This window comes from Passer montanus, unplaced genomic scaffold (assembly GCF_014805655.1).
Source record: "Passer montanus isolate IOZ18808 unplaced genomic scaffold, ASM1480565v1 scaffold25, whole genome shotgun sequence".
Classification (NCBI taxonomy): domain Eukaryota; kingdom Metazoa; phylum Chordata; class Aves; order Passeriformes; family Passeridae; genus Passer; species Passer montanus.
The window spans coordinates 7,472,203-7,499,332 of record NW_024367149.1 but is presented as its reverse complement, the minus strand read 5'-3'; the positions used below and the strand labels follow the sequence as shown (position 1 = coordinate 7,499,332).

The 27,130-nt window shown below is 42.8% G+C and overlaps 1 protein-coding gene and 2 long non-coding RNA genes across 4 annotated transcripts in view; 1 reads left to right on the top strand and 2 right to left on the bottom strand.

Annotated features, from left to right (window-relative positions):
- The window catches only part of LRP8 (LDL receptor related protein 8), a 171,021-nt gene extending 156,851 nt beyond the window's left edge, over positions 1–14,170 (top strand). For both annotated transcript variants that reach the window (XM_039711803.1, XM_039711802.1), the window contains 11 exons: positions 68–193; positions 875–1,046; positions 3,320–3,547; positions 4,063–4,181; positions 5,663–5,802; positions 6,967–7,108; positions 7,557–7,709; positions 8,460–8,690; positions 10,521–10,589; positions 10,826–10,998; positions 11,851–14,170. In XM_039711803.1, the coding sequence (XP_039567737.1) occupies positions 68–193; positions 875–1,046; positions 3,320–3,547; positions 4,063–4,181; positions 5,663–5,802; positions 6,967–7,108; positions 7,557–7,709; positions 8,460–8,690; positions 10,521–10,589; positions 10,826–10,998; positions 11,851–11,889 (1,592 nt within the window). In that variant the 3' untranslated portion in view covers positions 11,890–14,170. The remainder of the gene's footprint in view (positions 1–67; positions 194–874; positions 1,047–3,319; positions 3,548–4,062; positions 4,182–5,662; positions 5,803–6,966; positions 7,109–7,556; positions 7,710–8,459; positions 8,691–10,520; positions 10,590–10,825; positions 10,999–11,850) is intronic.
- Positions 14,171–14,832: 662 nt separating this feature from the next.
- LOC120503338 lies at positions 14,833–19,915 on the bottom strand. The gene is made up of 3 exons (XR_005627718.1): positions 19,325–19,915; positions 17,077–17,184; positions 14,833–16,664 (listed from the first exon to the last, which is right to left on the bottom strand). It is a non-coding gene; the product is annotated as an uncharacterized LOC120503338 (long non-coding RNA).
- A 586-nt stretch (positions 19,916–20,501) lies between these two features.
- On the bottom strand, positions 20,502–27,125 carry LOC120503337. Its single transcript, XR_005627717.1, has 3 exons — positions 26,967–27,125; positions 21,328–21,397; positions 20,502–21,042 (listed from the first exon to the last, which is right to left on the bottom strand). It is a non-coding gene; the product is annotated as an uncharacterized LOC120503337 (long non-coding RNA).
- Between the last annotated feature and the right edge of the window lie 5 nt (positions 27,126–27,130).

Sequence of the window (27,130 nt, the reverse complement as noted above, 5' to 3'; positions counted from 1 at the left end):
TTGAGCACTGCTCCATCACAGATGGTTTGATTTCAAGTTATTGATGGGTTTCAAACACTCCTTTCAGACATAGATGAATGTGAGAATCCAGACGCTTGTAGCCAGATCTGCATTAATTACAAGGGAGACTACAAATGTGAGTGCTACGAAGGATACGAGATGGACACCCTGTCCAAGAACTGCAAAGCTGTAGGTAAGACAACGCCACGGGCACAAAAACTCTGCTTGCTCAACAGCACAACTCCGATAAGAAAACACACTCACAGGGCTGAGGCAGGGGAATGGAAACAAAAGGAAACAGGCAAATCAAGCAAAGAAATTTCACTGTGAACAGCACAGAGCTGCTGCAGCAACAGCAGATGCGTCTCTAGGCAAGAACTACTGATCATGCAGATCAGAATATTTTAACAGTGTACAGAGCAAGATTGCAATCACTACTTGGCTGTTTGAAGCTGAAACTAGAAAAGAAAGCCTCTTGACAGGTGTTATTGAAAACAGTGCAGCAAAAACATTTTGTGGTAGTAGTACTGAAAGAAAGAAAACATCCTGGTTAAAACAGGGTAGCTGAGCCAGCCCTCCACCCTCCCAGCTGTAAGTCACCAAAATTTGGCCCAGGATTTTGTGCTGAAATGAAGATGAGGCCATTCCCCAGAGGCTGTCCAAGCACTAGTGTGTGTCCAGGGTCCACAGGGGTGCCTGCATGTGACAGCCCTGCCTCTGGAGCAAGTTTCCACTTGCTTCCAGTGTGGTGTAAAGCTTCAGTACAAACACAGCCATCAGTGACTTATAATTCGTTGTTGTTTGAGAAATGAAAGCTGAATCCAGCCCTTGGGACAGCCACTGAAGTGACAAATGTGCTGATTTTCTGTGGCAGGCAAGAGCCCGTACCTGATCTTCACCAATCGCCACGAGGTCCGTAAAATAGACCTGGTGAAGAGGGACTATTCCCGGATCATCCCCATGCTGAAGAACGTGGTGGCACTGGATGTGGAGGTGTCAACAAACAGAATATATTGGTGTGACTTGTTCTACCGAAAAATCTACAGGTAAGGGGCAAGAGAGGATGTGTGTGTTGGTCCCTTGCCAAAGCTGCATTCCATCTGCATCCCCTAAATCAGTCCAGAGAACAGTGCAGGGTACAGGGCACCTGAGGGCTTTTCTGCCCTGACAGGATAACCTCTTGTGGCCCAGACTCAGTAATCTTTTTTTGGGAATTGGTAAAGACATCAGAGGCTTGTGCAGTTATCTCTTTGATGATAAAGGGTGACTTTTATCAATGCCAGATCCTGCTGCACTCAAGCAGTTAAATGTAGGCTCTTGCTTGTTTCCTGAGCCGTGGATACTGCAAAGCAGGGCTGAGGCTGCTGCTGTGCTGTGAGTGTTTATGGGAGGCCACAAAGGACCTGGCATCTGGAAGCACAAAGCAGGCAAATGGTGGGAACAAGGAGGCAGCCACACAGACAGAAGCTGCTGCCCATTGGAGTCTCTGGTAGACTGGATTTAAATTCACAGCACCTGACCACAGGACACATTCTCTAACTCTCATACTCACTCCTCCTTCAGCTGTTTTTATGGCATCCATCAGTTATTATGTGCCAGGGCTTGTGAGTGTACTTAGCCAAAAAAGCATTTAATTTATGTGCTGAAAACCCCTCGTGTGTATTCTGATTTGCACAGCTATTGCAGCTTCTGCAGTGGTTTGCTCTGGATTTCAGCTAATGATCAGGCACAGGCTGACTGGTGTCAGCACATGGGAGTCAGGCCAGGGTTTCTACAGGCTCTGGTAGCCCTGCAGGGATATCTGCCCCAGCTGTGCTGGGTATTGACCTCCAGTAGCTGGGCAGATACCCTGAGGGGGCTGTGGGGCTCTGAAAGTGGGAGGATGGTTCAGAACAGAGCTGTCAGCACTCACTGGGTCTGTCTGGGTAAGGGCTGAGTTCATACACAGAGGATTATCCAAGACACTGCTCCTGCAGCTCTCCAACAGCAAATATGGAGTCCCTGGGAACAAGCAGTCTGTGCTTGAGAGGCTATTGCAAGGTGAAAACTGTGGTACAGGAGGTAATGATTGGCAAGAGATCCTGACTTTCGTAATGGTCACCTCACTTGCCTTCCAGATCTTGTCCTGTTGAGGTGATGTCTCCTTTGGGGTGTCAGATCTTTTACAATATTTAGTTACTGGGAGAATTGAAGTCACCTGTACTTGAGCCCTTCCATTGTGGAAGCTGCAGGAGCCTCTCTGCTTTTGCTCCTGTGCACTGAGAACATGGGGTGCTCATCTCACTGGAATACTGGAATCTTGGGAGCTCTGTCAGATGCCCATAGAGCCCTGAGGTACCATTCCTGTGGTGCTGGCTCAGACACAAACCAAAACCATTCTTGTAGGGAAGATGCAGCAGTGTGCTGGTCATCCAGGCTGACTCTGCCTGGCCATTCCAGCCCTGACTGCAGACTGTAAAACTGTCAGGAATTCCTGGGTTTAGATGTTTCAGTTCCAAGGCTCTAATGTGATATTGGAGATCTCAAGTCCCATACAATTCACCTTCTCATTCCATGAGCAAAGGCAGGATGGGCAGTGAAGAGGAAGCATCTTATGATATCAAATATTTGGGGTGAGGGGCAGAAACTTCCTGCTGCTTTATAACTGTTCTAAGATGTACTGAGTTATTCTTAGATCCAGACTCAGCTTCTGCAAACACTGATGCAAACTCAGAATAACTAATTTCAGTGCACTCAGCAGAATTGATACTGAGAGCAGAATCAGCCTGTGTGGTTGTAGGAGCAACATTCCAGTTATTTATGAAACATCCATGTGGAGTCTGCTGCCTTTCATTATCGTTTTGAAAGATTTTGAGGCTGCCACTAATATTTAGTGAAGATTTTGTTTGTATCTAGTGAAATCACTTGCCAAATTAATGCAACTTCATGAATTCCTTTGATGAGTCATAATTGGCTCCACAGCTCCTAATTCTGCGGTACATTTAAGCACATTTATTGCATGCTCAGTTCAACTCTGTTCAGCAAAACTCTCGAGATTATATTTTTAATGTCCATAAATCCCACAAATTAGTGCTGTTGAAGTTAACATGCCAGAAGTCAAATGTTTTCCTGAATTGTGCAGTTATAGTAGGAAGCAGGTAGAAGAATGAAATGCACAGTTCCCTACCGTGGAAATGCTGCCATATGGGAATGGAGAAATGAGAGGCTGTGGGGGAAAGCAGAAGGTTGCAGGAGCACCATAAGGGTTCCTGTGTCAGGCACGCTGCCCCTGGGCCCAGTCTGGAGCTGTGTGGGAGCCCTGTGACTGCTGTCCCTGCAGCGCCTACATCGACAAAGCGAGCGACACGGCCGAGCAGGTGATCCTCATCGACAGCCAGCTCAACTCCCCCGAGGGCCTGGCCATCGACTGGGTCCACAAGAACATCTACTGGACAGACTCTGGAAACAAGACCATCTCAGTGGCCACTGCAGACGGAAGCAGGAGGAGGACACTTTTCAACAGTGACCTCAGCGAGCCCAGAGCCATCGCTGTGGATCCCACACAGAGGTAGGTGTGCACACCCCAAACACCCCTCTGCCAAACAGACATTCCAGTCACTAACCTGGGGGTAGTTCTCATCTCACCAGGACTTCAGATGCCCTTTAAGATACACCCTGCAGTGGGACTGTGGAGATGCTTTAACTGGCCCTTGGCAAGGTCCCTGCTGTTAAAGTCATTTCAGGGTCAGTTCATGTGTTCAGTGCACCTGAGCTGGTCCCAGCACAGAGGCTGTGCTGGGAAATGAAGTCTGTCTGGCTGGTGTTTGGGCTATTTGGATGAGTGAATGCCAGGTACCCAACAAGCACAGCAGGAGAGTTTTCAGGGGTTAGTTACTGGGGTGAGATGCTGCATTCTGGTGCAAGTTTTGTGGCAGATTACCCAATGGGAGAACTGCATATGGTTCCACCAGAGGAATTAACTGCTACAGTAAAGAGAGCACCTTTGGGCATCTACTGCAATCAGTAGTGCAGGTTTCTCAACTGGAGTCCAGGTTATTGCATTCTTGCCTCTGCCTCTCTCAGGTTCATGTACTGGTCTGACTGGGGAGACAAAGCCAAGATCGAGAAGGCCGGTCTGAACGGCGTGGGGCGGCGCGTGCTGGTCACCGACAACATCGAGTGGCCAAACGGCATCACCCTTGGTAAGTGCCAGGTCAGAGCTGCAGCACCACTGGGGCTGAGGGAAAACTGGTTTTATTGTAAGTGGGAAAAAAAACTGTAAATGCTCAAAGGCACCTGCACACAAAATCCTAAACTGGTCAGTCAGTCACTACTGTTCACAAACATGAGTTCCCTTATCTCAGTAAGTCTTGCTGTAGTCAGAACTTCATACTGCAGGAGCCTTGAGTTGCTTGTCATTGTGCCTTAAGGCAAAAGGAAATTTTGGGGAAGGATTCAGAGCTGTAACAACCCTTTAGGAGTCTGAAAAGCATTTGAATCCTTGGTGTTAAATGTGTCTGTACCTGGGCCTGTCTCAGGAGCAGTGTCAGGATCCTGCACTGAGCTGATGAATGATGCACCGTGTTTCAGGGAGAGGGACAGGGCCTGCAGAGCCCATTCCCTGTCACCATTCCCTGCCTGCTCAGCTGCTCAGGGTGAATGGAGCCCATCAGAGGGCTGTGGTGGCTCTCACTGCCACACCAAGCAGCAGAGTGGGAAGGAGGTTTCATGGAGCAGCAGGGAACATCCTGCTCTGGAGCTGGAGCTGTGTGTGTTTAACACCATGCAGATGTGAGGTTCTTTGCTTGGCTTTGAAAATGCTGGCTGTGGCAAGGGTGGAGGAGGAAATGCTGCTGCCATTACACACTGCTGAAGTGCTACTGCTGTGAACAAATAATGTTATCATTTACTAATTAAGAAATTAATTAATGACTTGTTTAATTATATAACTGGTTTTGTTGGCTCTCATCCACTCGCGTTCTGTTCAATGAATGCCATCCAAAATGAGTGAATTTGCTCCAGAAGAGAAATGCAGTTCTTAGCATTCCAAATAACATTGGATCCTTTCCTCCCACTCTTACCTGCACCCTCCCCAAACCTGGCTGGCTGTGGTAGGACTGTGCCCACCAGCAGATTTTCCTCCCACTCTTACCTGCACCCTCCCCAAACCTGGCTGGACTGTGCCCACCAGCAGACTCCTCCAGCCTGCAACATAAGAAGGATTCCCTGCCCCAGGACACTTCTTCACTGAAAATGTGTGAATCTCACAGCTCCTTCAGAGAGGTGTTTCATTGGAATCTCAGTTTTCTCCAGCAAGAAGCCAAGGCCTGAACAACCTTGGGAGGGATGAAGCTTCTCATCAGGCACTGATGGAGAGAATCTGGGAAGCCCAAACTGCTGCTTCCCTGCTGCTCCTGGTAACAAAAGAACCTCATTGTACAAGGCTGTCAGTCAGGCATTCCCCACACACACACAGCAGAATGTTCCTCCTTTTTCATCTTATTTATAGGGTCTTATTCCAGCATATCTGGGCACTGATTCAAAATCAGAACTAGTGTTAAAAAAAAAGAGTCCCAATAATAAAGAGATTAGTCATGCTGCCAGCAGGAAAAACATGCTGGGCAAGAGCAAAAGAGTTGCAAGAAATGTGTGTAATTTTGGTTCATTGTGTTTTACTTTCCAGATTTGCTGAATCAGCGTCTCTACTGGGTAGACTCCAAATTGCATTCACTGTCCTGCATTGATTTCAATGGCAGCAACAGAAAAGTTCTGATCTCCTCTGTGGATGATCTGAGCCATCCTTTTGGCTTGGCAGTGTTTGAGGTAAGAGTGGAAAACGGATGCAGAACAGACTGGAGCCTGCAAGAGGTCTCAGAGCTCTTCTTGATTAAAAGTTCTGCCTTTTGCAGAGCACAGAGGCCAGTGAGGGCAGCTGCTACTATAGAAACTGATTAACCTCGTGTGGGTTCAGCAGGGAAATTGGTTTTTAAAGCCTTAATCAAGAGCAAAGTGCTATCTCATGCTTTTACCTAATGCAGCACCAGTGCATTAAATGATATGGGGAACAAAGGCTTCAACTTTGGCACTCACTGTAGGTAAGTTACAGCAGAGAAAGGTCCACTTGGCTTCTGGCTCAGGAAAACCCTCATCCTTAAATCCCTTATTCCTCCTGTGTGAGGTGTGTGGTATCTGGGTATCTAACTTTGGGCATAGGTTCTCCAGTCATTGTTGCTCTTCAGTGCTATCCCCATCAGCAGCCTTTTGAAGGATCTCTTGGGTTATTGCACCTCTCTCCATCCTTCCTGGTAGGAATGGCTGGGTAGAATAACAGGCAACCCTTTTGCCTTTGCTGAGCTGCCCCTGTTGTCCAGCAGTGTGGCTTTCCTTATGGAAATACACATGGATTTAGGAGGCAGCAGCACACAGAGATGACCAAACAATTAAACTGTTTGGTAATAATGTGATTTCTGGGTACTACCTCTTCCACCAGTAATTCTGTCTCTTCAGGCACAGTATGCCATGCAAAAGACAGTAATATAAAAGAGTAGTGGGTGCTCAGCTTCCAGGTGTGCTCTTGGCACTGGCCTCTTTACAGATACCTGTTCAATGCAGGTCTTGTCTTGGGAAAGGAGGAAAAACTCAGCAAAGTAACAAGTAGAGAGTGTGGCCCCTTGCTCATGATCTTCCTCAACTTACAAAGAAAAAGCAGTTCAGAATCAACACGGATGCAACTTTTCTGTACCTTACAAAATTTCTGCTCCCTCACCTCAGTCACAGAACTACTCGAAATTTCACAGCACATTGTAAACTTGGAGTGCTGGGCTTTTGAACATTGTCCAAAATAGAAAAAAGCTGCAGACAGAAGTAGAGTGAACAGAAGGTGCCCCAAGGTAGGAACAGGGTGCACTGACTTTGTGACTGCTGGAGTTTAATCCAACTCAGTAGGATTTGAGCAGGCCAGGTCAGGAATCTGTGTATTCCCTGCAGGACAGAGTGTTCTGGACTGACCTGGAGAACGAGGCCATCTTCAGTGCAAACAGGCTCAATGGCTTGGACATCTCCATTCTGGCAGAGAATCTCAATAACCCTCATGACATCGTGGTGTTCCATGAATTAAAGCAGCCCAAAGGTAAGAGGTGTCCTCAGGATGTCATGGCCCTGAATCAGGTTTGTTTGAGCTGGCAAATGAAATGCTCCCTGATGGTTCTTGATGAGAGAGAATGCACAGGTAATAATGGGAAATCAATGCCTAATGTTTGAACTTCCTGCATAATTAATTCAGAAGCAGCATTTATTGAAGAATCTGCAATTTGCTAATAGCTGTTTAATTAGCATCTTTGATAACAGTGAGTTACTCTTGTCACTGTGATGCTTCCCATTCATTATGCATTGGGAAGTTTTTATAGTGCTTTGTAAGGCTCCACTCTACCATACAAATTGTAAAGATGCTTAAGCAGCCTGATAAATTCAGGTAGGGAGTGGAAGAAGGTCTTTTCAGAGGATCTGATATTTCTTTGCCAAGGGCAGGAAATAAATTATTAGAAAAATAACTTGTCTTTTCTTCCATCCTTGAACAGCTCCAGACTCCTGTGAGCTCAGCCCCCAGCCAAACGGAGGCTGTGACTACTTGTGTCTTCCTGCACCTCAGATCTCACCCCATTCCCCCAAGTACACGTGTGCCTGTCCTGACAATATGTGGCTGGGTCCTGACATGAAAAAATGCTACAAAGGTAAATACAATCCCATCTCCATTTCACTATCCCAACAAAATCATACTTACAGTGAATATATTTCCTGATGGTGAAAACACAAATACCAACTCCTGTATTCCTCTCCTTGCTGCCCTCTGAGCACAGCAGCACTGTGGTGTCCTTTGTTGAAAGCTTGCTTATTTTGAGAAGCTTAAGCAAAAAAAGATACGGGAAGGGGGAAAAAAGGACTAGGGACCAGCATTAGAAGTGTCTATAGTCAATAAACCGTTAAAATTGATTACTCATATATTGATATATTGTTTATGTTTTATATATATATATGCAATGTGTATTTGATGTATATTTAGGTATCTATATATCTATTTATTGATAGATACCAGGTCTGAAGAGGACACAGTTGTTGCTGATAATATCCTGAAGAGACAAGTGGCTTCACTATAGTTTTTCCTAACACGCAACAAGTTCCTGGTACAAATTCAGAATCTTAGGAGGTTCTCAAAAACCCCCAAGTTTATGAACTTCTTAGCTACCTTCAATACAGACTGTTTTTTTTATTAGTATCAATTGATCAAGCTTGACTTCAGGAAATAATTTCTGTAGCTTTAGGCAGAGCACTGTCAATAGTTTGACTACCTGGGAAATAGAATTGGAATTTAGTTTTTGCTTCTCTTCATTAAACATAAAATCCTTTCTAGATTTATATCACCAATTGTGATTTGTTTGGTGTACTTGCTTTAACCAAATGTCATTGTTGCTGCTGGTTTTCAGATCTTCCAACCACTGCAGCTCCTGTGGTGGTTCCCACAACCACAGCGTCCCGTGCTGACGGCACCACGACCATCGCCGCTGGACCTGGCAGTGCCAATGACAGCACTGAAGTCGTCCCCAAAGCTGTACCAGAAGCTACAATCACCACCCCAAGTCTTCATTTACCTTCCACCACATCCATCCTGATAGACTCTGAGATGACCACTGGAAACAGCAATTTATCACAGCACTGTAAGAGAATGAGATTCCTTTCCTTCTCCTGTATCCCAGCTCCTCATGCACTGGTGGGAGACCTGACCTAATGTCTGAATTCCAGAGGGGTCAGGTGCAGGCAGGAGACATCAGCTCCTCTCTCTGCATAACCTGGGTTACGATGGCTGCTGTAATCCAGTCACTTGGCATGTCAAGGAACTTGTATCAGCTTTTGTCAAAGGCACATGAACAACCCCGAGAGTTCACATCAGCCCCAGCCTTGTGCCCAGTACTGGCTCATCCCAGTTCAGTGCTGCAGGCAGTAGAATGGCTGATTCTGCAGGTGCTTCACCTATTTTAATTGTTTATTAATGTGATCCCTCACAAGTTCTGGGTGAAAAATTCCCCCTGTGCATCTTTAGTGCTGCTGGACATGTGGAATCACTACAGCCCAAGACAAGCTGCCTCTGGTTTGTGTGGCCGTGCTTGGCATGTTAATGTGGCCTCATCATGACACAGGTTTGAAGTTTTGCATTATTTATCAGAAGAGCATCCCAGTGGAGAGCACTAATAGGCTCTCCTCAGTGGAACACCAGCCTCAATCTCAGAGCTAACAGGCAATCCCTCCAGGTCCTGCTGCCAAGACAAAGCAGAAAGGCTGAACTGCTATTTAAAAAAAAGAAAATTTTAGTCCAGAGAGAAGATTTTGCTCTGCAAGACCTCAAACAGACATGCATGTTTAAAAACAGTGAAATGCTGTTTTCCCCCAAGTGTTTCACTGTTTCCATTACATCTGGAAAGCAGCAATCCACCACCCCTGTCTGCAGAATTGTGCTGCATAGGGAAAGCACAGTCCAATGGCTAAAATGCATTCAGTTCTCTTTGTGCAAGTTTCTTTCAAATGCAACTGCCTTTTTAACAAGCCATGGAAGCAAACTGCTTTTATTGTCCATTCTGGAAATAGTGTGGCTTTTTATTAAGTAAATAACTATGCAGTGGAACAGCCTGCCACAGGGAAGTATTTAAAAGTTGCATGAATTGGTGTATCAAAAGAAAAAGTACAGTTAGTTCCTCCTCTTGCAACTCCTGATATTTTAGCAAAAGTCGATTTTCTCTACTGATATGAGAGCTCAGAGCAAACATTTTAAAGTATAGAACTTGAAAGGTTAGATTGATTTTTTTTAAATTATATTTTCCTGTAATTGCTTTTTTCTAAGTACAGTATTGAGTTTTGGAACCACTCTTGCATGCTGGGGCAGGCTGCAGCAATGAGGGATAGATGTGTTCACTAACTCCTTAGCTGTAAATAAGAAAAAAGGAAAAAATTAAACAGAGAAGCTGTGTAGATGGCTTTGAACTACATTCTTTTTCTGACAGCTCAATAAGTCATTCATTGTGTCAGTACTAAAAGTGTTCTGTTGTGGATTTTTAGGAATGCTATTCACCATCCCCCGATGCCTGCATGGCATTTCCATTAAATGTCAGGTTTTTAAAACTGGCCTCCTTTTTTATGTGTGAAAATTGGAGGCCCAAACACAGTCACCCATTTCTGGTCAGAGCTGCTCTGACAGCCCTGGAGTGTGTCCCTTCACTGGCCCCGAGCTCTGGGCTGTCCCTGTCCCTGTCCCTGGGTGACACAGCCACACTGCAGGGACCTCGTTCCTCAGGAGAAGGAGCAGCTCAGCCCAGAGCCCTGTGTGCTGCTCAGTGGCACCAGAATAATTTTATTATGAAACTTTCTGTAAATTCTTTAATTGCAAAATTAAAGATATATAATTTCTCATAGGCAGAACAGCTCAACTACTAACAGAAAACATTATTTTAAAGCAGCAAATGAGTTAAATGATCAGAACACTTCTTTAATTACAGATGCAAATGATGATGAAGGCTTTGGTTCAACTGTGACAGCAGCTGTGATTGGGATTGTCATTCCTGTGGGTAAGCAGATTGGATTTAACCTTTGAAGGAGTTCACCAAATTGCAATACCAAAATATTGTATTTACCACAGTAAATACATTTTTCCAGTTTTCAGGGGTGGGGTGGGAAAGAGTAACTGCTGAACTGGGGAACAGTAGCCCAGCTTTGAGAAAATGTTGTGAGGATGGCTGCCAACATGGGAACATCCCAGCAGATCCATGCCTGCCTAAGAGCCCTTTCTCTCCCCTCTCCTCAGTGGTCATTGGCTTGCTGTGCATGGGGGGATACCTCATCTGGAGAAACTGGAAGAGGAAGAATACTAAAAGCATGAATTTTGATAATCCAGTTTATAGGAAGACAACAGAAGAGGAAGATGAAGACGAAATCCACATTGGGCGAACTGCCCAAATTGGACACGTGTACCCTGCAGTAAGTACCTGAGGAGATGGCTGTTGAGAGCTCCAGTACAGAATGTGGATTAGTGTTGCTTAATGGCCACATAATGACAAAAACCAGAACTTCTTTAGTAGCATTGATTAGGCAGAGGCCTAAACTTCTGGCAGCCCATGCAGGTGTCTTAGAATGAAGTGCTCTGGATCAGATACTCAGTTCAAATGAAGAATAATTGTCCTAATCAAGGTACCAATCTGACAAATGTAAAGCTCCCTCAAGATCTACCTCAGGATGGGACAGGTGATTACTCATCCCCTGCTGGATTCTGTTTTATCTGTGCTTAGGCTGCTACCAAATGCCCAAACTATCCTAAAGATAAATTGAGTTTCTCCACAAACCAGGGAGAATATTTTTTCTATTGTAACAGTATAAAGAAAAGTCACATTCCTCACAAGGAGAAGGTTCTGTAAGAAGTTAAGGGAAAGGATCCTCCCTCACAGCAGCATCCCTGGGGAGAGGAGCACTGGCAGGTGTAAGTGCACTGTATTTTCAGAAGAGAGCAGGAAGATCCACAGTAATGACTGAAGGCAGCACAGCTCCTGTGGGCAGGCAGGACAATGTCCTCTATGATTTAAAGGTCCCACACAAGATCACACTGGAGAAAGTGCCATCCCTTACAAGGAATTTTAGCCAATATACATGGGCAGAAAACCTCCCAGCACCTCTCTAGTAACACTTGAGCAAATGACCTAATTTGAGGAGGAAAAAAAATCACTATTTACAACAGACTTGTGACCAATACAGTAGGGACAGCCATGAGAGTTCTAACAAGAAATACAAGTTAGCCCCAGTATCACAGGTCACAAAAGTGTGTTTTTCTCTCCCCAGCGTGTAGCACTGAGCTTAGAAGATGATGGGTTGCCATGAGGATGAAGCTGCTGCTCCAGTCATCTGAACACTGAACAAATCTGCTTTGGATCACAGAACCTGCTTCTTCTTTTTGGTCATTATTTATGTTGCAGAAGGGTAACCACAAAGTTATAATGAACTGCAAACATCCAAAGGATGTGAGAGTTTTGTATGTATAATCTTTTATACACATTTTAACTTGTTGCACTACCCATTTGTGATAGTGAATAAGCAACAGCTGAGCTACTAACTCAATGTACATAACCAGCCAGGCTGAAGGTTCAGTAGCTATTGCTTTATTTTAAGACTATATTTATAGATATTTTGTAAATATGTTGAATATGCTTTGTGGCTATCCATCAACATAAGTAAAATAAATTCTGTACAGGCAGTTTAGAAATATTTATTAACAAAATCTGGATTATAAAATCTGTTCTGTAAATACAGTAGAGGGGTGAGAGTATTTATTTTTTGTATGTTTGGCTTGCTGTGCATAGATTATCTGTGTATATATCTATCTGGATGAGATAGATATATAGGCATATAAATATATACATATATATAAATATATATACATATATTTTAAAACTACTAGCCTACATTTATGAAAATTAGGAATAATTGAATTTTTACAGGATGTTTGAGAAGTTTGCTTTGAAATCTAAAGACACAATGTAAGGAAGAGCTGTAGTGTAGGATAGCTGACCAGTGAAGCACTCCATAACAAACAGCTCCTGATTTCCATCCTGGCTCTTAAGGGCTGCTTTTACATTTTCCAGTCTATCCATGAAGAATCCATGCAGTGCATTAAACTGGAGAGCTATTGCCTACAGCATTTCAGTCAGGAGAACTCCTACAGCACCCAGGGTTTTTGTGCTGTATTGTTGCTTTTTACAGCTTGGTACAAATCTGATTGGTTTTTGTTCATTTGTTTCTAAATGTAAATTTAAATCCTTTTCCACACAGGGGATCTTGCATCTCTTAAATCAGCTCAGAATTAACAGAAACAAAGATTTAGCCATATATTTCCACACTCCCAAGTTAGCACTCTCCCTGGTTCATCAGAAAATAGCACAATAACAAAAGTCACTTCCTTCCCTCCTTGCCCTTGTCCCCTGCTCATACTGATAAAAAAAAAAATAAAAAAAATTAGGAGCTGCTGTGGCACACACAGAACTCTTCCCAAGTCCTGCCCATGGAACAAGCTGTCCCTTGGCAGGTCTCTCAGGGCACTGGGCAAGGAGGCCAGGGCAGGTTAAAAAACCCAGCCTTTCCAGGGTCTCTGGCTGGATCGTCCTGCACCTGGCAGGAAAAACTTGGTTTTTCTCATCTCATTCTATAGGATTTCCTGGGAATTCTGTGGGAAGTGAATACACTTACCTCCCACTGCATAATGGACTAGCACCTTCCTGAACTGTACCAAATCCTAGAGAAATCTTCCTCATGTTTTTATGTCAGTCCAAGCTTTTGTATTTGAGTGAGTAGAAGAAACTCAGGCTGAGTAGGTTTGGGGTTTTTTTCCTTTTTTTTCCCTTTCTTTTAGAATAAATTTACAGAGTAATGTGAGCTGGAAGCTGATTCTTGACTAAGAAAGAAAGTGTTTAAAGCCCTGGTATGCATTACATCCATAATACATACTCTCAAATGCCTCATGGCCTGCATAGACAATACAGAAGTAATCAAGCATCCTTCTATTCCAAATTTTAGATTTTAAGGCAGTGACAACATGAGTGAGATATCCCATTATTGTTTTAAGGTATGAAGCTCTCTATAAATCCATGCACTGTGTGCATGAAGAAAAAGCTGAGAAAGGCTTTATGTGATAACACTGTAACTAACAGACGAATGTAAATATATAAGAAAGTTCTACAGTTTTGATACTTTTTTAAGAACACACAAACAAACCTGTACAAACCACGTGTAAAAGGCTGCAGGTTTTTTCAAACCATTGTAAATGAACTCAATGTGCAGTGCTGATTTCAACCTTTACAGATTTATAACTACTGAGAAGTCAAACACCAAATTTGTTTTTTAAGAAGTTAATTATTTTAAATAATGGTTCAGATTGGTAGGTGATATTTAACATTGTAATCATTTCTGCTCTGTCTTGTCATACTGAAGTTCTGTTAGAGTAAGTTCTTGCTTGGTGCCTTTTGTGTTTCAGTTCTTACCTTCCAGACAAAAGGCCCAGGGAGGGGTGGGGGGCTCTGTGTAACACTTGCTGTACTGGAAACCAAATGAACACGTTTGTAAAACAGTGCACTGTTTCTATAGAAAGATTAAATTTTTTTATCTGGAATTACTGAACTAATTACTTCATAGTGTCTGCAATGGGACTGTGTCATATTTCGGTCTGAGTTTTCCCTGACTCTAAATGCAGAGTGGGATTTGGGAGCAGTGCTGTGTAATGCAGCTGTCCAGCTGCAGTGTCACAGCAGCAGCACTGGGGACAGTTCATATTCCACAACAGAGCACTTTGTTCTGAAGTGTCTCTTTCTGCCACAATGGTTTTGGTCATTGCAAATCACATGGCAAACAGCACCAGCTTCATTTCCATGACTCAGTGATGTAACTGAGTCAAACCTCCTGTGGTACAAGTATACCAGTCCTCACCCAGTGTGAGAAAATGTCCCAGAACTGAACAGTGCCCACAGCACAACTGCTGCAGTTTTTCACCTCAACTATTACATGCTGGACTATTCAACAACTAACTGCAAGTGACTCTGTTTCTTCTTGGAGCTTTTGGTAAAACACCTACACAAGCTGCAAAGCTCCTTAGAGCCACACTTATGCCATCTTGGAAAAAAGACAGAAATACTGCTGTTCTTGGAATCTCAAGAGGCAGGCTCAACTTCTTTTCTTTCAAACATACAAAGAGTCCCTCCCATAAAGGTGGAAAAAGGTTCATGTACTGGAAGTATGCCAATAGGTTTGGCTGGACACATAAGTGACTCAGAACTAAACACACTGTTAGCTTGCTCTCTCTCCATCTCTTCAAAGAATGAAATCCTGGATAATACAATACAATACAACACTACACAACCCTTGCCCACTGCATGTTGTTCAAAGCCCTTGGAAGCAGTGCACTTATTGAAATTCTCTTTCAGTCAATTCTTAGTCCCAAAGGAAGCAGCCAAGCAGGTAAAACTTTTCAAGCACAAAGAGTTATTACCAAACTAATATGGACTGATGTACTGGTAAATATCAGTGGTTTAGTTTTCTAACTCACTGAAAATAGGTTTTTCTTACTTCAAAACATTCTTCCCTTTCAGTTAAGTATTTTATTCTATGGTAACAAATAGAAAAAGTGAAACAACAACAAAATGCTCTCCAGGTCTAAACAGCAAGGACAGCAAAAAGAAAATTTAAAGAGCCTCATAAGAGAGTCCCAAACCTACCTGAGCATTAAGGTATGCCTCCCAACACAACTCCCTTTTTAAATTATTTCTGCTGTATTAGCAATAAAATTACATTTTTTGTTTCACTTCTAACACACAGTAACTGTACAGTCTGAGCTAATCCACACCAACACTGTTCTGCCTACCCCCATTCATGTGCTCTATGGACTGCAGGGACTCATCTCTGTCCCTCAGTGTTTATGTAACACATGTAACTCAGTCGCCTTTCTGCCTTCTGCAGGAATATAATAAGTGTGCTCATTTCCTTTCACTGTTTGTTCTCCATCAAAGCAGCCCCTTAACCCTGGGAAACAATTTTAAGTCTGTTTTCCTAATTTACATTTGCCTTGAAGCAGGGGCAGCCAGCCACAGGCTGTTGTGAGCTCTTTCACTACTCTAGTGCAGGCATTGACAGTGCCAGTTGTCTCCTAAGTGCACACGTTTCCTCTGAGAACAGGAGTGACAGAAGGGCTTTGGTGGGCAAATGGCATCCAGGCAGGGTAAACCCACCAGCCCCAGAAGAGAAAAATGGGGGGCTCACTTTCTACAGAGACCAAACTGGCTCTTCTCACACAGATGAAATGAGCCTGGCCAAGCTTGTTGCACCCCAGAAAATTACCTGAGCCCCTTGTCTTACTGTATGGCTTTGAGCACCAACTCCCCAGCCAAGACACAAATCTCAGAGTCCAGTTTTACACAGACAAAGATGAACTTGTGCCTTTTGCTATCACAGCAGCAGAGTGTGACACAAACCATCAGCTTCACAGTAGATCACCTCCCAGAGTGTCCCCAGAAGATGGCCTGTGTGCCTCAGGGTGCTGCACGTGGATTTCTCATCCCAGCTTCCACAAGAAGCCAATGAGCACCAGTCCAGGCTGAGTTCTTGGCTTTTACAGGAGGGCAGTAATGCTAACCTGTATCTGCAGCTATGCATCAGCAAGCAGAATGAGAATTAACATGCTTTTAAAAATGATACTCTTTTTTCAAATATATTTGCAGCATTCAAATCTCCATGTACCTCAGTGGGAGAACATTTCCTTCTGGATTAGCCACAGCTGCCTGCTAAGTTCCCCACACTATCAAGGAAACCACTGTAATCTTGTCAGTGGTGATAAGGCAGTGCCTCAGCAAGGAGCTGAAGTTATATCAGTGAGACAAGCAAATCTCCCTGATAGTTTGATAGGCCCCTGCCTGGCTCCAAGGACGATGTACACAGGATTACAGAAGGCTGGACTGATAATTTTGTCTTCACATCAGTTCAGTTCTTCAGCCCTTGCCTTGAGGCTACAAAGTCAGAAGAGGAGAGGTTTTACCTGAAGTTCTTGGCCAGGTACAACTGAGGCCAAATAGCAAAGACATTCCACATTATCCTATTCAGGACTTTATCTGCTGAGCCTGCCAATCAAGGAATTAATTAGTTCCACCTACAGTAATTTATTTTCATGCATATATTTCCCCACTGGGGCTCAGCTAAAAAACACATACATTAATTCAAGCCATTACACATAAAAGATTATGGAAAGCCTTACAAACAAACATTCAAGAAAAATCCCTGAATCTACATATTTTACTAAAAAGGCACAGACCTAAATAAGTTCTAAGCAAAGAGAGCACCTTGAAATGATGCTTACAAAATAAACACTACTTGGAAGGTAATATTTAGGTCTAAGCTTCACTAACAGAAGTTTTCTTACAAAGGCTAAAGTTGACTTCTAGACTTCCTGTAATCAAAAGCTGACTCAGAATTACTGGAAATTGACATTATTTTTAGCAATATCTGAAATGGGTGCACATTCAAAAGCCTTACCTCATGAACTGCCTTCATATTACTTTGATCCGAAAGGTATCAGTGGCAATAGAAGTCATGAAGAACTTAATAATAAGAACTTTCTCAATCACATCAGTGGCTGACAGCCTGTGGAGGAGCAGGTGAGGTTAACAGAATCTCTTGCTATAGAGATCTTGCAGGAAATGCCAAATTAAAACCTTTTTCTCCCTTTTGGAGTTCAGTTGACATGAGCTCCATCCCAGTGTGGTGAGGCACAAACTCTCCACATTACATCTCTCCTTGTGTCTTTTTTATTTTTTTAAGGTGATTTAACAACTATCCATGCAGACTCTAATCATAAAAATCTACTTTGTCTCCTGCAGACTAAGAAACAAAAGCGAGGGCTTGGCTCACAATCCCCAAGGATTACAGTGAGTTTTTCCTTTGCCTTGGCTATGGCTCTGCTCAGGACATAAATAAGCGGTGATGCTTTGATCATTACAACTTGTATGCACAGCCACCAAATAGAGAATATTTTGGTGTTTTCTTCAGCCACGTTATCAGTTTACATAAGATCACAGAGCTACACTATTCGCTGCATAGAGAGGCTGCAGCTTCTCCATCCCTGGAAGTGTTCAAGGCCAAGTTGGAATATCCTGCTCTAGTGGAAGGCATCCCTGCCCATGGCAGGAGGTTGGAACTGGATGAGCTTAAAGGTCCTTTCCAACCCAAACCATTCTATGATTCCATGAATATGGCATCAAAATGATTAAACTAGAGAACATATGATATTCAAAGTATGATCACTGGCCTAGAATAGACTCTAAGTAATACAAATATACACAGATAGGGATGTACCCCAAGCCTGATTTATACACAACCAAAGACATGGGCCATCTGCAGACCTAGATAAATTAATTGAGAAGCTGTGACAGGACCATATGATGATGATGTGTTGTTTGTAACACATTACTTTGGACCTTCAGCTACACTATGCCAGGAATTAGCTAGTTATGGTTTCCCATAGCAACAGAATATATGGGACAAACTGCTCAGGAAAACCCTGCTGAACAGGAGCTGTACCTCCCCTGCTGAGCCAAGCCAGGTGTTGCCTTGCTTTGCAGAAAAGTGAAACCCAGCTCCTCCGTGTGCACCTGCAATACTTCTCAAATTTAGTCAAAATGCACCCTTTCAAAGCAACTGGTGTTTTACCACTCCCATGCTGCTTCAGACCCTGCAGACAAGCCTGGTCAACCCAAAGAACAATGGACAAAAGCCACTAAACTTGCCCCTAGCTGTCATTAATGCAGTAAGCCTTGGGCACAGGACTGTGCTTATGAAGCCCCTGTCACTCAGCTGCTGTCCCTGCAGTGACCACACAGAGCAGCTCTGCACTGCTGCAAATGTGACTGCCCAGCAAAGCACTGCAGGCCACACCAGTGACTGCGTGCAGAACTCTGCTGCCTGACCCAATAATCCAGTGCCACAGCACAAACTGCTTCCTCTTGGGAGCTCTCGCCTTCCAGAGCAGGTGGGCACTTGGCAAATGCACCCCCAGAACTGCACGGGGCAGGGATGGGCCAGGGGAGCAAAGTGGAGCTTTCTGGAGGAGCACAAACAGCACAGCTTCAAACACCTGCTCACACCTTGGCCAAAATACAAACAAATCAGCACTTGTTTTAATAATTTACATATTAATGTGATGCAGAATTCTGTCCCTCTTCCCTCAGGGACCTGTGTGACCTACACAAGCAGGCTACAAAGGGCTCCATTTAATCCTAAGTACTGGAGCAGCACCTTCTAATGAGCAGGTATACAGAAGCCTTTTAACTTCAATGAGTCACTTAAAGGCAAAAATCCTAATGAAGACAACATAATTTGTAGTGTCAATAGCTATTAGTGCTATAAGGGCTCCAGAACACGGTGAGCTTTGATTTAATGTCTCCCTTTTAGAGCACACTCCACCTTCATAACAAGAACAAGGCCAAAGAGAAATAACCTTCAGGTGTTCCTGCAGATCAGGAGTCCACAGCCATACATTATTTTGATTACCATTCCCTCATTTGTGAAAAATCAACACAGTGCTATCAGAATATTTATGTCATCAGACCCAATGAATCTCCAACAAGATGTGAAATTATATTCATGAAGTATTAACTACTGCATTTTTGAGACTCTAGAGAGTACCTCTTGTTTGTTAGGGCTACAGGGAGTCCATATTTTCCAAATCAAGAAGTAACTTTGCTGGTGACATTGGGCTTATGCAATATCAGTTTTGCCTACTTACCCCCACCTCTGCAGCAGCAGGCCTCCAGTATCTCCTCTTCTCCACCAACATTTTTTAAAAGTACATGCTGATCAAAGTATGAAGTTTGCTTCCAGAGAGTGTGAGATGAACTGATAAGGAAGGAACATGAAATGGGAATGATCTGAGAGCAGTGGCAGTGAGAAAGAAACAAAGGGCAGCTGGGATGGAACTGTGGGAGGGCAATAGCCCCAGCTGAGACTTATTCAGAAGATTTGCTAATCCTCTGAGGAGCAATTTTAACCTCCAAGTGCATGCACACAGGTGCTGCTGACAAGAAACAGAACAACTATAAAGAAAAAATACAGAGGATAACTTTTTATACGTGAATTCATGTCAGCCTTTGGCACCTGATCATTAGTACCAGCACTTAGTATAAAGCAAAAATATTTGGCAGTTTGAAAATTGTGTTCACATGTAATTACTGTGCTGACATTCACACATTCAACAAGAGGAGCAAAGAACTGCATGGTAATTTCTGATAAAAAGGCAACTCCACCAGCCCCTTCTTTACACTAATGTGACAACACAGGAAGACAAAGGTGAATACTTTCTTTTCTACCACTACCCTAAAATTAAGCCTTTCCCCACTGACACTCATTTGGCTTAACACCTCTGATTTGATGAGCACATTGAAGTAATTTTATTTTTTTTTTTTTTTAGTTCTTCTCTGGCCACCTCAAAGACTGCTGGAGTAGAACTGAAGTAAGGCAAACAAGTCAGTGATGAGCTGGCTGTAAGAAAATACAATTTCCTTAGCAGAAGAGTCACATCATAAATTTCTCATCAGACCTCCATATTTTAAAATATTTTCATTTTTCTTTCTTCCTTTAGGCAAAAAACTCAGTCACTGTCTTCTACTGACACTTCATTTTGAGCCAGAATGCAATTCACTCCCTTACAAAAAATGCTAGAGTGGGTACCTCTTCAAACTTTTGAATAGTGAACAAAACCTAAAAAAAATCTATATGAACCTAAATGGCTTGTCAGGCTAGCACAGCACTCATGTTTCTGTAACCCCAACAGGACACATACAATCCTGTGCAGGCCCTCCCTACCAGACTGCAGGGCAAACTACCCAGCTGCAGCTGAGTTCACCTGGGACAAGTGAAGTTGTGGGTGAAACAGAGAGAAAAAAACGCAAGAAAAGAAATCCAGATTCAGCAGAAATAATGCAGTTTTAATGGACCATGGAATATCAGACACCCAGCAAGAAGATGACCTTTTCTCCAGTACTGAAATAACAAAGCAATAGAACACAAATGCTGATAAACCAACTTCAACTTTACAAAACCAATTTACGTGAGAATAAAAGAATAAAATCCATGACCTTTTCTTTACTATTAAATAAACCTAATCCATCTACTGAAGTCTTCTTTTTGAACAAAAATTATTGCCTGACCTTTCTTATTCCACTGCAGGATGCAAAGTGACTGGGTGATTTAAGTGATTTAAACTCTTTTTTTCTTCCAAAATCAGAGGTTTGTGCCACACAGAAAGGAAACTGTGCACATCTTCCGCAAGCCCAAGACAGGAGCAGATTCTGTAGATACCATCAGAAATCTGTGACATGGCCCTAAAACAAGGGGCAAAGACCCCACAGGCAGGGGCTGGAACAGGAGTGGATAGTTGGGCTGGAATTTGAGTGCCCAGCCCTGAGCCTCCACAGCATTCTGCACACACAAGTATCAGCTCAGGACCTGCACAATGAAGACAATTAAAAGTGACATATGTTAATGGAATATTTTATCCAGTACATCAACACCGAGGTTATATACAGAATACTCACATAATTTTGTATGCTATTCTCAAAAAATCAGAAGCACAAAATACATTATCTGAAATTAGCCTTTTCTGTGATGAGTTCTTGACAATTTACTGGATTCTCCACCCAAACTGTTTTAGAAACACCATAAAATGAAAACATAATGTAAATTAACGATAATTACATAATTAATGTAGTGACAGCCTAAACATAACTTTACCTGTGATATTTCTCTTGTGGAAGCAACACCCAAGTAATGTTCCACAGATGGATGCTGCTGCTGCTGCTTGCTGGATAATGGCAAAATACATTTATTAACTGAAAACAGAAATGTGTTATTATTTCCAATCCTTTTAATCCCAAGAGCCATCTGTGGGCAAGGCCTTTTATTTGACACAGGAAAAAAACCATATGCAATGGCATTTGCCTGTGTGGAAATATATAAAAATATATACATTCATTCCTGAAGCTGGCACCCACCACTCGATGTTAAAGTGCTGTCAGTAAGGAACTGCTTGTGCACCATCCCTGTGCTTTGACAGGATGGACTCAGAGTAATCCTGACTGACTGAAAGTCAGGAATAATTCCTTGAGAAAGACAAATCACTTTATTTTGAGAAATAACTCCCTGGCTTCTGGAAGGAGATTAGTGTATTACAGTCAGTATCATCCTTTTCATCTTGGTTGGTTCTATTCCCTTATTTTCTTACTTTTAAATCACTAAAAAACTGCCAGTGATATGAACACGGAACAGAACCAATCTGGCTCCTCGGGGCAGGAGAGCCACTGTGCACAGCAAAACAGAATCTTGAAAAAGATGACCAAGAACTCTCTGAGATCAGGGGAAAGGGACAGGAGAACATCAAGACTGACGATTGTATCTCCTGGCTGTAAAATAATAATGCTGGAAACCCAGAACCTGAGATTATGTGGCCTCATGCAGTATGGAAGGGACAGTTTTCTGCCAAAAACCCCAGAGAAGAGGTGGAGAGACTAAGTGCTGGTACTCTCAGAGCTGAAGAATAAAGGGCATTAGTGAGCAACGAGGATCTGTGACACTGCTTATTTCAGAGCCTGCCCGGCTCTTGCTTTTAAGAGCTGTGAGACCCGTGGACAAAAGCCATGGGGTACGGTGGAAAGGTACATTCACTGATAAAACAATCTTTCTCTGGATAAAGGAAAAAAAAAAGGGGGGTTGCCATGGCAACCCTGAATGAATTCAGCACATCCCCTGTGCATGAAGTCCATCTGCAAGGGCTCTCTTGAAAGCTGAGGGTTTCCTTCTCACTCGGGATCCCTCAGAATTGTAGAAGGCTTTAAAAAATAAGGATTGCACAGGAAATGGATGGGACTCCTGCACCCAGCAGATCAAAGCCTGCTGGAAGGCACAATTAGCTATGTAAAAGGAAAGCAATATATTTTTCTTGACAAAGTTTTCAAATGACAAGATTGGAGAGTGATGCGTGCAGGGGACAAGCAAAGCTGGAAGTCTTGTGTGAGAAGGCAGATGTGCCTCAGGTGTTTCCCTTTTTTACTAATGAAGCCTTGTGATTGGATCTCCTCACTTCCTACACAAGCTTCTTTCTTTATAGAATAAGGGAAAGGAAAAAATTCAAATATTGGAATCAAATACATTGGAAAAACTAGTGTGTTAGAGATGATAAGGCTGAAAAAAAAGCAAAACCAATTTAAAAGTACACAGGTAAAAATGTTAGAAATAAATAAAATTCTATTTAACTTTTTGTCAAAGTGTAGCAGAAAACATGAGGCCCACTTAGAGCAGCCTAAGCATGCCTAAAGGTAAAATCTAAAAGTTTCTATTATAAAAGCACCGCCCCAGGTCCCTCACCTCTGCAAAGCTTGTGAAATTCTGCTGTGTCAGAAGGTTCTGTCAGAGCTTGGATTTAAACAAACAAACAAACTTGGTAAAGCATTTCAAATAAAAAAAAAATAGAAAAATGTTTATTGAAGGTAAAGCAAGGCCACATGGAAGCAAAGTTTTTTGTAGCAACTCAGCATAATCAGGATGTCCCTCCAATCAAGGAGGTAAAATGTCCAACACTCCTTTGTTCATTTCCACATTTATAGAGACACAACCCACCTCTAGAGGAAGGTCATGGGCTGAAGGCTGAATAAATAAATACCTGTGCTCACTCCCTGCCACCAGGGAAACCTTTAAGAGTTAGGCAGATTTGTTTAAATAAAATCAGTTTACACAGAAATACAGGACTGGAATACAGCACTTGGCTGATGTCAAAATGAAGAGCCTGAAACATGCAGTGACATCAAATACCTCTTTCTTATGTAGTTTTTGGGAAACTGCTTAGAGGACAATTCACAAAGGTTAATTTCAGTCTAAATGTACAGATTCTTCCTTAGAAGCAGCCACTGGAGACAGCCTCCCCCACATCAGCCCTCATAACTATCTCTGTAAAATTCTGAAGTGAGAATTAACACACATCTATTTTTAAATAAGAGCAGATCCTATTTTGTGTAAGTTCAAGACACAGTTCTACTATAAAAAACAATGAACCATTTAAATAAGTCATATTTGTTTTCCTAAGTTATTTGTGGCAATAATCTCTAAAGAGTTGGATTCACCAGAACTGGAGCCCAGATACTTTTATCACTTCTCACCACTGCACCCCAACTTCCAGCCTTGCCAAACCCAGCAGACTCAGATGGGGGCTGACTTTTTAAATGAGAAATTCAATTACATTTTAAACTTGCATTTGACACAAAAATGATCCGTAGAGAAAGCAGGAAATCAAAATCTATCAAAACCAAAAAGCTTCCTTAAAACTCACACAAATATTCCCAAGGGAGAGCTGATCTTGTTTGAGGGCAGAGGGATGAACACAGCAACAATGACAGACCCTCCCAGTCCTGCTTTCAATTAATTTCCACAAATCTTTCTCCTTTTCAGGCACTCATTTACACCCAGGAGTCCATGCTAGGCTTAGGATTTGGTTCTAATACAGAAGTCAATAGAGCCCATTTTTGTTTCCTAAGTCACGAGCAGTGAGAAGTGCCTTGAGAGCAAACAGAGCCTGGCAGTCGATACCAGCCCCAGCAGCACAGCCCTGTGGGGAGAGCCTCACCTCACAGCAACAAAATTGTTTTACTTGGCACCAAAACAACAAATGTTCCTTCTCACAGAGTGTATTTTAACCGAGCAGATGAACTTATCCATACTGCAATTTCAAAGTGCAAACTCTGGTAAATAGTGCATTGAAGTGCACAGCTTGGGTTAACACAGCACCCCCAGTTTGTCTCAGCAGCCACGGCACACTGCTGACTCAGCTGCATCTTCACACTCATTATCTCACACAATGCAGAGGCAAAGGAATTAACATCCTTCAAAAACAAAACTAAATTCTCTTCCCAGCAAGTAAATAACGCAGGATTAACAAGGATCTACGTGCAAAGCCAAGATCCACACCATGGAGTGCATTAAATGCTATGGAACACATTTTAAAGAAGTATTTTAGGGATTTTTTAACTTTCAGATATTATATTGTCTTAACTTTCCCCAGCCAAAGCAGTTTCTTTGATAGGGGAATCAGTAAGAATTAAAGCCTCTGCAAATACAAGGAAAAAGAGTTGTATAAAATTCTCTATGTTTGGAACACAGTTTCACAAGTTACAGACATGGAAAAATATCAGAAAACAACCTGATTTATTTGCAATCTGTGAAAAAAAATTTCTGTCACCCAGTTCTCCAAAGCGTTCAACATTTTTAGTGAAGAGAATAAAATAGCAGAAATAACAACCATTTCAAGAAACAATCACAAATCTTGCAATCTTAAACCAACTTAAATTATGGATCCAAAGCAGGTTGATTCATTCAAGCCATCTGCTCTTTTATTGACATGAGAAAAAAACCCAAATAAATAGAAGTATTCAGAGCATGTTCATCTGATTTCTCCCACTTTTCCAAGTCCCACAGATACCCACTCCCCATAGGTCAGAGGAGAAAATCATGTACATTTTGCTCCTCTTCAAAAACAAACAAAAAACCCTAACCCAAACCCATCATAAACCAGTACCAGTATTAAGATTCCATATGCACATTGTTACATTACAATCCTTCTATCATATGCAAAATAATGCTAAAAATGTGCGTTTATAGAGATATTTTCTTCAGAGGCAGAAGAACCACTGTTTACACATGCAGAATGAATAGAACTACAATGCACACATTTATGCCTTTCACAAACACATCCTTAAGCCAATGCATTCAAGCAGAGCATGTTTGGGATTGTAAATGTGTCAAGATAACCCAAACAACACTGGCAGCAATTCTTTACCCATTGTATTGCCATCAAACATGATCGTTATTTCACTTGGACAAAAAACATAATATACACACAGCAAAAAACCATTTTTACCTCACCTATATATAGTATGTGTTTATCATAAAATGTTAGAACTAATATAGAGAACTCAAAGACAGCTGACACCTCCAGAAGGAATTAAAATGCAGGTTCTTGGAATAACTCCTATGCCAGTTTGCTCTTCCTTCCAACACAGTAATTTAAATAAATTTACATTAAGCACTGATATTCCTGAAAAGGCTTATAAACAATTTAGACAATTACAGTGAAGTAATTCTCTCACCAAAAAATCCCCAAACCAAACAATACCAAACCTCTGAACATGGGGACAAATCAGACAGTAGATGGTATTACCTTTAGATTGGACAGCCAAATTCACAAAGTAAGGGTAATAATTCTGCCAAAAATCCTTCAGTCTGGTATAAATACAAATGTTACATTTTTAAGGTTATGTTTTAATTTCTTTGAAGTACCTGCAGATGTTATAAAGCATCAGGTTGGCTATTTCTGTATCAGTAGGACTCTCCTACTAAAGAAACAACTTTTCTAGAGTGGACATTCCTAAAGAATGCAGAATGCAACTGAGTATTCAAGCACAAAGCTGTGAAAAACAACGAATAAGAGTAAATATTGCCTGATTTAGCCCTGCTATAACTCTAAGGAAAGCAGAGAGAACTCCATTAGCCCTGCAGTGGGATGTGAGGCAGCACCATGTGAATGAAATCATGCTCATCAGTGCAAGCCCATTTCCAACACCACCACAGTGCAAACCACCCTCCCCCCTCCTGTGTCCTCAGTAAAAAACGTCCCATCTAGTGGTGAGCACAAGAGATACCCTGTTTCTGGGTTTCCCTTGCAGAAGGGAATATTTTAGGAAAGGATGTGTCTCTGGCTATGTTGTTTCAGCAGCTCCCAAAGCAGAAAAGGGCAGGATTTACCCCCAATGCATTCACTCCCAAACCTCAGGCCACCTGCCATGAGGGATCTCAACACACCAGTCCCAGTGAGGCACCACACTGCTTCAGAAGACAAAAGCTTATCCCCTTGTAGTTAATTTTGCTCAAAAATCATAAATGCGTGGTGTTTGTTCCGTCTGTGCAGAAAAGAGGTCAGGAAATGCCTCTGGGATGAACTCACCACCAGCTCTGGGATCAGCGCTCCGGTGGATGTTCACCACCTCCTGTGGGAATAGCCCAGTGGGGAGCGGATGGGGCTGATAATGCCAACCTCTAGGGTTCGATCCTTGGGTAGGCACTTTATCAAAATATATATCTGATGGTTTTGGTGGGCCCCTTCTAACTTGGAAGAAGTGAAGCATAACTAAGTGTAACTCAAGTTCTTGTAGCAGCACTGAATGCAACCATCAGTGCCCATCACAAATGGCGACCCACACATCATCTCTTCCACTGCCATGACTAATAATCACTAGAACGCTATCTTATGAGTAACCAGTGAGTAACTGCTCCCTCACCGAGGGCTGGCACTCTGCCCTGGGAGCAGCAGAGGGGTGGCCATGGCTCACCTGGCACCATCTCGTGTCGCTGTGGCTCTCCCCAGCTGTCCCGAGGCTGTGTCCCGCTCGGGGGCCGGCCCGGTGCCGGAGCTGCCCCGCTGAGGGCCCGGGCCCGGGCCCGAGCTGCCCCTCACGGGCCCGGGCTGCCCCTCACGGGCAGCCTCCACCCCGGC